The 12,325-nt window shown below is 52.0% G+C and overlaps 1 protein-coding gene across 1 annotated transcript; it reads right to left on the minus strand.

Moving 5' to 3' along the window:
• Positions 1-1,200: 1,200 nt before the first annotated feature.
• On the minus strand, positions 1,201-9,299 carry VPS18 (VPS18 core subunit of CORVET and HOPS complexes). The gene is made up of 5 exons (XM_063089611.1): positions 8,911-9,299; positions 7,632-7,773; positions 5,404-5,495; positions 3,424-5,294; positions 1,201-2,549 (listed from the first exon to the last, which is right to left on the minus strand). Exons 1-5 carry the CDS (start codon positions 8,999-9,001, stop codon positions 1,824-1,826), a joined length of 2,922 nt encoding a protein of 973 aa, XP_062945681.1. The 5' UTR covers positions 9,002-9,299; the 3' UTR covers positions 1,201-1,823.
• Positions 9,300-12,325: the final 3,026 nt, after the last annotated feature.

The raw sequence follows: 12,325 nt of genomic DNA on the forward strand, positions 1-12,325 counted from the left end.
GAGACCCTGTTGCTGTAGTGGTTAGGGAATTCAGCAGGGCAAGATTCAACCAGGACTGCAGGATATGAAATTATCGGAAGAGGATTAGGCTGGAGGAGAGAGAAGCCTGCAGTTACCAGCCAGGTGGGCCTGACCCTGGCCTGATTCCAGGCACACACACTTATTATGTTCCAATCTGGGCAAGCTGATAGATCATATCCATCGTGCTGGGTAGTGCACTGCGAACACCTGTCCACGGTACAAAGGGTGCTCTGCTGTCATGGAAGACAGTACTCCCTAGGACTTAAGTCTCCAGCCACAATAAAGTGATCTGGGGGGAGGGGTAGGTCACAGGAGCAAGGTTAAAAGAAAACATATCTGCCAAATGCCATGGATAGTGACAGTGGCAGACTCACATCCATGTTGGACCTCAACATTATGGGTAAATGCCAGGCAGTAGCAGGGCAGGATCAAAGCCAGGCAGAAGCTGGGAAGGCAGGGATCCAAGTTGGCAGAGAGGGGCAAGCAAAATCTAGCCTGGGTACGGGATAGTAGAGGGAGGAAGAATGCGGGGCTTAGAATCATGGTTAGGTGGTGGAGACTCCCAAAAAGTTCTTGGGACAACTCGAGAGGTGACAAACTGAGGAAGCACTAATGGACTGCGACTTAAGAAATCAGTGCCCCCAGTCGGCTGTGCCAAGGATGCTGTGGGGAGCAGCACCACCTGCTGGCCAAAGAGAAGAACGGCCTGTGCTAGGTGATTAGGATGGAGGGCTGTAATCCCCAACCGGGTCCTGGAGTCAGAGATAAGAGTGAGGGGGACAAGGAAGCAAGTGGAATTTGGCAAGATCATACTGTCTCATCTCCAGGTGAAGGAGCAGGGCCCTCCAAATGTTCCTGGAGCTGTGGAACATGTACCAACACTTGAAGGCATGCAGGACCCTGGCAACTTCTCCATGGCACTTCATTTTTTTTTTTTTAAAGATGACCGGTAAGGGGATCTTAACCCTTGACTTGGTGTTGTGAGCATCACGCTCAGCCAGTGAGCGAACCGGCCATCCATATACAGGATCCGAACCCGGGGCCTTGGTGTTCTCAGCACCACACTCTCCCGAGTGAGCCACGGGCTGGCCCCCCCCATGGCACTTCAGCCCCTCCTGGAGATCACTCACACTGCTCAGCCCAGCATCTATACAAAGCCATCAACTTCAGAGCCGCCAGTACAGTGCAGACAGTTTAATGCTCTCCAGCTCTGTCACCATCTCCTACTGTCCTCCATAAGGCCCTTGGCCCCAGGGTACCCTCACACTGGAGCCCCAGACGGGTACACAAGAGCACACCCACCCTTAGCACCACCTCTCCCACCCAACGTCCAGGACTTGGAGAGCTGCCTTTTTGCTTCTGGGACACTTGCAGCAGACAGGAAGAGGGACTGCTCTGAGGGAGAAGAGCTAGAGGTCCAGAGGCATCAAAGTGAAGAGAAAGAATGGTACTCTCACTCTAGAAGGAACAGGATGTGTGTGTGGAGTGACAAGGACAAAAGAGCTGTTAGATGCAGGGGGGTGATAATGGGGTTAGCTTTCTGACTTCTCCTGACTAAGGTCCTGTCTTGGGAGGCAGGCCGATGGCGTGGTGTAACAGCAGCTCTAAGGCAAGTCTGCAGAACAGCATGATAGGCTGGCAGAATACACTCACTCCTGACACCTCACAGGTAGCAGTTATCATTTCACAGGGTCATATCTCAGCAATGGCAAGATGACTGAGCGCAGACTAGTGTATGGCCTTCCCAAGAGGGGTGAAGTAGCTGCTCACCAGTGCCTGCCCACTCATTGGGTGACACTGTCCTACAGCCAACTGAGGTGCTCCTCCTCGTAGCGCTGGGGGTCGATGAAGGGCCGGTCAATAGAGCGGATCATCAGCTCCCCACAGTACACGCACTCAGCAGCCACCAGTTCATCTAGGTCAGCCTTGAGCTGTTCCCGGCTGGGCCCCCCAGTGGCAGCCCCACCCTCAGCATCCTTGGCCCGGGTGGAGCCCTTGGCTGGGGGTAGAGCAGCCCCCAGCTTCCGCTGCAGCTCCTCGAGCCGGGCCTGCTTGTAGGCAGGCAGGCCAGGCCGCACAGCCTGCAGCAGGCAGTCAGCATGGAACATGTGGCCACAGAGGAAGAGGTAAAAAGGGCGATTGAGCAGGGGAAAGTTGCAGGTGGCACACTTGTCCTGGGGCTCCACAGTGCCGTAGCGACCCCGCAGCTCCTGCAGGTCTCGCCGGATGCGCTGGGCGCTGGCTGTTGCCTCTTCCATCTCCCGCTGCAGCTCCTGGATGTGGTGGTTGTAGGCCTTGAGTGAGCTGCAGATGGCCTCCTTGAAGTGGTCAATGGTGACGAAATCCGGAAAGAAGGGCAGCACATCCTCAATCTTGAGCAGGGGGCAGCTGGCCAGGCAGGCCATGGCCGTCTGCACGTCTTCCTCCTCCTGCACCACGTGCCGGGCAATCTTCAGCCACAGCTTCTTGCGCAGCTCCTCATCTTCCTCAGGCAAGTCTGCACACTGCTTGGCCAGGTCGACGTCCACCTGAGGGGAAACCATGGTTGTCAGGGTCAAGCCCCCTGCCCACCCAGGCTAGAGACTATGGGAGGGACAGATGCCCAGGGAGAACTTGGGTTGGAGGAGAGGCCCCAAGGCAGGATTCCCAGCACTCATGGCAGCAAGGGGGCCAGGATAGGAACCTCTATCAGTGGCAGGCCTGTCCCTGTCACAGCTGGGTAAAAGCTACTTATGGTGGTGGGGCTCCAATTTTAATGTGTTAGAAATCACCTGAGGAAACAAATTCAAAATACAGATTTTTGAGTCCTGCCCTCAGACATTCTGATTCAGTAAGTCCTGGGTTCAGGGCCAGGAATTTGCATGTTAAATAAGACATGGAGGTAGGTGACAATTCATGATTTGAGAACTGTTAACTCAGCACCTTCTCCTTATACAATCAGCCATCCCCTTCTGCTAACATGTATGTACCAGGCACTGTTCTGAGTGCTTTTCATATATAGTATTTCCATCAACCCAATGAGGTAAAAGTACTATAACATTACTCCCATTTTGTGTCTGAATAATCTGAGGCACAGAAGCTCAGAAACTAGCCCAAGGTCACACTGCTTAGTAAGGGTAGGGCCAGAATTCAAATCCTGACTCAAAATCAGTGTTCTTTTTTCTTTTTGGTGGCTGGCTGGTATAGGGATCCAAACCCTCAAACTTGGTGTAATAACACTACATTCCAACCAACTTAGTCAACTGGTCAGCCCCAAAGTCCATGTTCTTAACCCCTACACTATAGCACCTCTCTGTAAGGGAAGCCAGTACCACCTAGCCATGGCCTAGCCAGCCCTTTAGCATCTGAGGCTACTGCTCTCCAGGTCCATCTCCTGGCTGAGGTCAAGACTTGTCGGCTTACCTGCAGGGCAAGGTCCACAGCCTCCTCATACAGCTCCAGGACCTTGTAGACATGGACGCAAGCACGGTGGTGGCCATGCTCAGCGCACAGCCGCAGCGCATACTTGAGGTCATAATGCACACGGTGCGGGCTGGCCCCAGCCTGCTCGAGGTAGGCCAGAAGCGAGGCTGGCTGGCCACGGGCATACAGCGATAGCAGGTAGTTGTGAATGGCCTGCTCAGTCTCACCCAGCACATTCACACAGAACTCCATGTAGCGGATGGCCTGGCTGACCTGCTGGGCCTCACCACCCTGGCTATAGTTCACCAGGGCAGGGATGAGCTGCCGGGCATCCAGCCGGCTGCCCAGCTCGATCCAGGCATCTACCAGCTGACGGGGGATGTGACGGATGAGGATGGGCGAGAACTTGTAGAAGAGCTGGGGGTCACGGTGGCGGGCAAGCACAGCCAGGGCCTCCTCATAGGCCTCGTGCTGGCAGTGATATGCCACCACCCGCTCATAGTCCTGCATGATCACAGCAAAGTACACCATGTGCTCAGTGTCCCCGTGACTAGCGAGCAGCTCGTGGATAGAGGCCCGGCTGGCAAACAGCCACTCCTTGTGGCGGGGGCTGCTGAGGAAGGCACGGAAGCGCTCCCGTGTTTCCCGGTAGAGGTTCAGGGCCTCTGGGTCGCCCTGCAGAGCCCCGAGCCGGCTCAGGTAGAGTTCCGTCAGCCACGTGGTCAGCAGCGTGGCCTGCGTGCGCTCAGTTGGCTTCAAACTGGCCAGTTTCCGCTGCAGGAACTCAGCCAGAGCCTCCTCCTGTCGGGCCTCCAAGAACTTGAGGGCAATCTCCTCGAAGTAGCTCTGGGTCAGGGCATAGCAGCGGGCACTCTCCAGGTATCGATGCTGGCGAAAGCAGAAATCAGCCTCTCGGGCCAGGACTGTGTCCAGGCAGTCAGGCCGCTCTCGACAATACTCTTTAGCCAGATCAAAGCGGTTCATGTCCAGGTAGGTGCGCCAGACATCACGGGCCTCTCGCTGCACATGATAGCGGAAGACAGCCCGCTCAGTGTAGGCCCACAGCTGGCCTGTGGAGGAGTCTTTCACCATGTGCTTCAGCGGCCCAAACTTCTCCAGGAAGTGGTCCCGCAGCACCACCTGCCCTGTCAACGTGCACACGGCTTCCACCCGGTCAGCCAGCAGCAGCAGGAAGTGGAACTGGGTCAACACGATGGCCAGGGGCGGGCTGGCCCCAGGACCTACCCCCTCGGGGTACTCCCAGACTCGCTCCTCGCTAAGCAAGGAGTCAGGTCGCCCACAGTCCAATGAGCCATACAACACACCATCTCCCATCATCCAGGCAAAGGCCCTGGGTGCAGAGCGCAGCTTGGGAGTATAGAAGGCCAACTCGCTGTAGCCCAGGTTACTGGGAAACTCACGGAATGGGGGTGGGTGGTCTGTGTAAGCAGCAAAGAGCCCTGAAAAGCCCTGGGCCTCAGCCCCCTCCACTGTTCGGCCTATGAACTGGAAGAGGCGCTGCCTAGTGGTGGCAATAACAAAGCCACGCCCATCAGGGCCCCTCTCAGCCTCAAGGGAGCACACAGGCGCTGGACCCCCTTCTTCATTTAGCACATACAATGGACGGAAGTAGAGATCCGGGGCAGGGCCAAAAAGCCCACCCTCGCTGGCTGAGAGCTCTGCTTCGAAGATCTGGCCTTGGGAAGTACCAACCAGGATGGGGCCTGTGCTGCTCTCAGTGCCCAGTGTCTTGTTCCAACCCACACTCTCCACCAGCTGCCCCTTCCAGCGTGCTAGTGGCCGTACCTTCTGTCCATTACGGTTCACGTAGAGGACCTCAGTGCTGCTCAGAGCAATCAGCAGGTGAGAGCCTGGAGTGGGGAGAGCACAACACCCTGGCAGATGCTGCCATTCCCACCCTCAGATCCCAGGCAGTGACTTACCCACAGGGCCCCTCCTTGGACCTCCACCACCATTTACCAGTATGGTCCAGAAACATCTTGTGAACTTTGGCATCATCCTTGCGCCCCAGCTCCACGTGGTTGGGTTCATTTGCCTTGCCCAAGTCAATGCTATGGGGATAAGAGTCATAGTCTCATTTTAGAGAAGGGCAGAACTTTTTTTGAATCATGGACATCTTTAATAATCTGATAAAAGCCACAGCCTTTCTTCCCTGAAATCTACATATACACATAAAATTCTGAATACAATCCCAAGGGAATCCTGAAACATATACAGGGCCCTGCTCAAGAATCCTCAGCTCTGAGAACTCCCCCATCTCATCTTGAAAAGTCACTAAGGAGACATCTTTCCTTTCTGTTCCAAGGATCACCAGTGTATCCAGGAAGACAGGCAGGGATATCCCAGACTGCTGGGGTAAAAAGAGAACAACAAAGAGTAGCTAATGGTTACTGAGCATTTTCTATATACCAAGCACCATGCCAAAAGCCCAATCTAGTATTATCTCAGTTAATCTTCACAATAACCTTGAGGGGCACTCCTGTTTAAATCACATTTTTCTTATTAAATTCTTTCCAAATTATGTGCTTATTTTAACTCAAGAATCAATGCAAACATGTATAAAGAAAAAGTTAATGATTTTCTTTACAAGCCTCTGTCATTCCCAACTGAAAAAACTGACATTAACAACAACTTTTTTCATGCTCATAACAAAAATAGGGATGTTTTGTTTCTATTATTACAAAAATGCTTCAGATTGTATACATGTGTATGTGTATCAGTTTATAACTTGCTTTTCTCAAATAAGAATATTTCATGAACAGATATATTTCAGTCAACAGATATATCTCTAACTTAATTTTTTTCTTTGCGGCTGGCTGGTAAGGGGATCTAAACTCTTGACCTTAGTGTTAACAGCATCACACTCACTAACTCACTGTTTTAATAAGTGCATAATATTCCATTTTATGGTTGAACCATAATTTAAACACCATCTTCCTGTTGATGGGCATTCAGCATGAGTCCAGTTTTTCCCACCACAGATAATGCTGTGATCAATATTTTTGTGTCTATTCTCCTATAAACTGGTACTTTTCTTTCTATAGTATATGAGGGTACTTTAAAAGTTTGTGGAAAAATAGAATTAAAATATAAATCTTTCCATGTAGTTTTTTTTTTTTCTTTTTTGGACCGGTAAGGGGATTGCAACCCTTGGCTCGGTGTGATCCGCACCACACTCAGCCAGTGAGCACACCGGCCATCCCTATATAGGATCCGAACCCGTGGCCTCGGCGCTACAAGCGCCACACTCTCCCGAGTGAGCCACAGGGCCGGCCCTTTCCACGTACTTTTTGAAGACCCCTCGTATATTCCCCAAAGTGCTATTCTGGATCAACCTTATAGATATTTTAAATTTTAACAGACACTGCCAGATTATTTTACAAAAAGATGGTGACAATTTACACTCTCACCAGCAACATATGAGAGTCCATTTCCCTGTATCTTCACCAGCACTGTTTGATTCATAGTGCATTTTTGTTTTAATTGTCACAAGAGCAATTATTACATAGTTAAATACACATATCTTTTTCCTGGCAGCTTCTAAATTTTCTTTTTTTGGTGGCTGGCCGGTACAGGGATCCAAACCCTTGACACTGGTGTTATAGCACCTCACATTAACCAATTCAGCTAACTAGCCAGCCCTCTACATTTTCTAGTTTGAGTAACAAGATCTCTCATAAGCCTGAAAAACAGAAATTTATTAAATGTTCTTTTAATATTTTTGTTGTTTATTTTTTATATTTAAATAACTATTCCATCTAGAATTCATTTTTGTTAGAGGCCTAACTCTGTTTTATCCCAGAGAGATAAACAATTTTTCTGACACTTTTGTCATATATTATTTCCATTTATAGTGGATATATTTCAGGACTCTAGATACTTTCAATGATCTATTTATTAACTTGTGGGCTGGTACTACCTTTAACGGACAAAGGAACATGTTTAGAGAGATTTGGTGACTTGTGCAAGATTCCATAGCTGGTAAGTGGCACAGCTGAAATCTGAATTCAGGTCTGATTCTTAACTACTACACTATATTGGTTCTCTTTGGGAAGTGATAGGATATTTCCTGTAAACTCCAAATCCACTGCTTCACTTGCCCAGAGTGGAAGAAAGACCCCAGTCAGTGAGTAGTCCCAAAATACCCATCCACTCCCTACTCCTAAAGCTTTTGGGCCCCTTATTACCGGAGCAGTGTATCTTTGCCCAGGCTCATGCACAGCTGATTGCAGGACACGACAAGACTGGTGATTCGTTCAGAAGGGGTAAAGTCAATGCGCTGCTTCGTGAAGATGGGCACCTCCTTCTCTAGCTGGGCATTCACATACCCTATGGGTGAAGAGTAAAGGAAAGATTACCTATGGAGGAGACAGAGGAAGGGCAAGGAAAGGCAAAAACAGAAAAACAACAAAACCCAACACACATACACACACAAAACAGTGCTCTTCACCACTTTCCTGACATACTGAAAGAGCAACAAGAGCAGCCATGTGATCGAGGCCTACCGCTAGGGTCCTTCCAAGAAGGAACTGGCGCCCAGAGACATATTCCTACCCCAGGACCTTGGTTAACAAATAGTTTGCTGTCAAGTAGTTTGCTGGTTACCTCTACATTAGAAGTCTTGGGCTCTTCCCACATTTCGGACAGCAGTGAGGGGTTAATTCTTTGAACACTTGAGATGCTGTTACTGCATGATGTACTTGATCCCAGTGGTAATGGGGTGGTGGTAGGGGATTGGACATTCTCACTCATCAGTCTTTGGCCCAGCAATCCCAGCTCAACTAAAGTAGTTTAGCTCCATTCTCTGCCCTCCTCCCTGCCCATGCAGTAATGAGACTCGGTGAGTCTCCAGAAGATGAGAGCAGAGGGGGCTCCGGGGAACCGTTTTAATCAGTGGTGTTAAACAAACTCAGCGGCTTTCTCTTTAGTCTTTACCCCCATTCAATTGCTCAAAATACCCTAACACTCTGCCAACTCTGCACTACTTCCTACAAAAATTCTCCCTAAACTCCAGTCTGTACCCAGCTCTTACCAAGGCCAAAAACACTTCATCTCCATTTTTCCCTGTTCAATGACAAAATTCCCTCTAGGATCATCCCTCCTCCCCCAACAACATTCGCCTTTCGCCAGTTTCTTTGCCCATTCCCTCCCACCTCCAGAAGAGGACTGGTGAGAAAAGCACAATACCAGGCATCGGGAGAAGCCTGGCGCCTATTCTCAGTTCTCCCAACAGCCCAACTGCGGCCCTGTGGGCAAATACTTCCTTCCCTGGGCCCCAGTTCCCTCTTAGATGGACCCTAGTGGTAGGGCCTAGATCACGTGGCTGCTCCCGTTGTTCTTTCAAACTTCGACCATCCACCAGCCGGGGGCCAAGAGAGTCTGAGGAGAATCAGGGGCCTAGATCCGGAATGCACGTCCCAGAGGTGAACCTGAGCATCCTCGCAGCGGTGTCCTCCTCTTCCTTACCCGAATGGGGGATGCCCACATTAGGGCAGCCGGGCTGCAAGACGGCCGAACGAGACAGCGAGTCCTCGTACTCATCCAGGATGGACGCCATGATGCCAGGCCTCTGGACCCTTCGGCCGGGGCCCGGGGATCACGACAGGGCTCCCCCCGGGGATCCCCGTCTCCCCGGATTGGAAGCTACGACCCCCCAGCCTCTGACAGATACTGGGAACTTGCCGCCGCCTCCTCCTCTTTAAAATCCTGAGGATCCTCTCTCTCTCTCGCCTTACACAGTGAGAAGGCTCTGGAGCCCTCCCCCTTAAACCTGGCGCAGCCTTGCACCTCACTCCCGCCCCGAGCGCCCCTACGCCGATCCCAGGAGATCCCAACCTCGCCCCGCAGCTCAGCTGACTCCCGCCCCGTGACGCGCGCCTATAACGTAACTTCCGGGTTCTCAGAGTCCTGCGTGAGCTGGCGCAGAACTTCGCGGGGCCCGCCACTAGGAAGCGCTGCGTGGGCTGCGGGGGCGGGGCGGGGCGCCCAGAGCGGTGCGGCCCGTTCTCAGCCTGGGCGGAGCCCTGGACACCTCCTCCCGCTGCCGCGGAGCCCGGTGGTGGGCGGGTCCTGCTGAATACAAGCCCCGCCCTCCGAACCCTGCTGCAGTTCTGAGCTTCGCCACTAGGGGGCAATCCCGACTTTGTCAGCCCCCATCCCCGACCCTCCCTGCCTCGGAACATGTTCCCGAGCTTTCATGTCCAGGCTTCCCTCGTTAATATGGTCTGCCCAGCCTCCTTGACCAGCTCCCGCTCCAGCTTTTCTAAACAGCTGCCCTAGGTCCCCTGGAGAACCTCCAGTTCCTCAATCTAATCGCTGTCTCGGTCCCACCTTCGCAAGGCACAGGTAGAGCAATCCTGGCCTCTCTTCTCCAACACCAGCTTCCAGAAAGTGGCAGAGCTGGTGGCCAGGCCAGTGGGAAGCCATGTGCCAGATACTGCTCTAACCTGCCCCACGGTGGCTGCTCAGTGTTGGAGGAGGCACAAGGGGCGACCGGGGAAGACAAGCACAGCCAACCGGTGCCGGGCCGTTTCCATTCACTCACTCAACAAAATGGTTTTCAGTACTCCGTGCCAGGCCTTGGGCTAGGCGCTGGGGTCACAGAGATGAGTACAGCAACTTCCTTGCCCTCTAGAAGGTCATGAGCCAGCAGGGAGATGGACCAGTAAAGCGATCATTAATTTTAGGAAAGTGACTGGTGGGTTTATTCATAAGGTCACTTGTTCCACAAATAAGCGCTGTCTCAGTCTCTGGGGCCATGGCAGAGAGCAAAATGGACAAACATCTCTGACCTTGTGGGGCATACCCAGCGACGTGGCCACAGCGCAGAGGGAGCATGCAGGAACCAGGAACAAACACGACCTGCAAAACCTAGCAGGAAGGAGAGATAAGTGAAGGCTGATGGTGAAGGTGGGAGTCGCCCAGCTCAAGGCAGAGGCGAGAATCCTAAACCACGGAACTGCAGAACTGTGAGGGCTCAGGTGACACTGCAGTTGGGTTTTCCTCTCCCACCCGCCTAGACAACCCAGATGGAGTCTGTTCCCTTCTGGGGCCCATGGACTTGCTAAAGAGGGAGGCTGTCGGCCGGGGTCACTTTTGCGGATAGCCTTGACTGAATAACTGAGAGCGCTCCTTCACTCACAAAAGCGCCTGGGTCTGCACCGTGCTTTATGTGGTGGCGCTAATTACTGTTGCCCAAATTCCCGCCCAGGTGCGAAGAACTGTGACCTTCATCAGGGCCTGGAGGGGCCCTGGTCCTGGAGGGGGTGACATTGTCCAGGGTCACTTCTCGCAGCTGTGGGGTCCCTCTTCTGCCCAAACCTGCAGACGCAATGCGGCTTTCCCACCCAAAGCTGCCAAATTCAAGGAAAGAAGTGCCAGAGCTGGGTGGTAAGCAGATTTCTTTCTTTTTTTTATGTTGATCACATCAATGTTATACATATACAATATTACAAACCGTACTTTTTATGCCCCTTAACCGATCTATCCCCATCCCCCTTTCCCTCCCCCCTCCCACCTCTGATAACCCTAGATTTCTTCCCTACTCACAAGTGTACTGTCTATAGGCAGGAGGTTTCTGCCCTGGGAAAAGTGATCCCAGGAAGGGAGCTGCCCTGTTCCATGCATAAGGCTCCATCCCAGATCACCTGACCAGATCCGCCCTGAGATCTAGACTGTGCAAAGGGGTGTCCACCCCAACATGGAGCCCAGAAGCAGCTGGAGATCAGCATAGGAGGATTGCTCAGGGACAGAATACTTCCAGCCACCTGCTCACTGTCTCTAAGACCCCCTTGTTGGGTTCCACTGCTCTCTGGGATGTATGGGGTGGGGCCTAGATGGACCCTGCTTGCTACAGACTCCGAACATTTTCCCTGATGAATTGATTACAGCAGTACACCTCCACATACTCATTCTTCAATCCTTAGGCTAGACGTTGGAATAGGAAACAGAGACCAGCCTTCTTATCCGTGCCCAGCCACTCACTAGCTGTGACACTGCATAACTGATGCTCTTGGCCTCAGTTTCCTTATCTACAGAAACAGATATTAATACCTACCTAGTAGGTCTGTGTTGAGTAGTAAATGAGGTGATCTAGGTGAAAGTTCATTGCTATACCATAATGCCCAACATAAAGCATGTGCTTAATAAACTCTAAATGTGGCTTCAGTCTGACAGTCCCCTTCAAGTACACCTCCTCGGTGAAGCCTCCTTGGACTCCTCAGAACTGCTGTGACTTTTCTTAACCTGGCCACTGGGGGGCACCTATGAAGTGTGGGCATTTCACTTTGATAGAAGCTGATTGTAGGGAATAACCCAGACATTCCTGAGCACTGGGATATCCAGAGGTGCCTTAGGGAATCACAGCTGGAGATACGGATCCACCAGCCTCTAGCCCTCAGGATCAGTGTGGCAGTTGTCGTGAGATAGACAGGTAAAGGCTGACTGCTGGGCCAGCAAGAGAGAGGATTCATGTATGAAAGCAGTTGAATCTGAGCTAAGACTTGAAATGCATGTCCGATTGCCAAGGGCAAGAAAGGCAAGAAAACCAAGAGCAAAGACCTGCAAACTGTGATGTTTGGGGGTAAAAAGCTGCAGTGCTAGGGAGTAGGGGAGTGGGGGAAATGGGAAAGGCTGTGGCCAGGTTGTGAAAGCTATTGAATGGGCCATTGGAAGATTTTGGTTAGGGATGAGATCATCTGATGTGGGTTCTGGAAAGGTGAGTGGTGGCTTGGGTGGAGTTCACCTGGGAGAGGATGAGTCCTGAGGCAGAGGCAGAGCAGAAGCAGTGAGGACCCGACCAGCAAAAAGGGAGTAGGCTGGGAAGACCAGAGGACATTTCTGAGGAGGGGCCTTGTGGACTTAGTGTCAAGTTAGATGGGGG

The sequence above is a fragment of the Cynocephalus volans genome, chromosome 3 (genome assembly GCF_027409185.1).
Source record: "Cynocephalus volans isolate mCynVol1 chromosome 3, mCynVol1.pri, whole genome shotgun sequence".
NCBI lineage: Eukaryota > Metazoa > Chordata > Mammalia > Dermoptera > Cynocephalidae > Cynocephalus > Cynocephalus volans.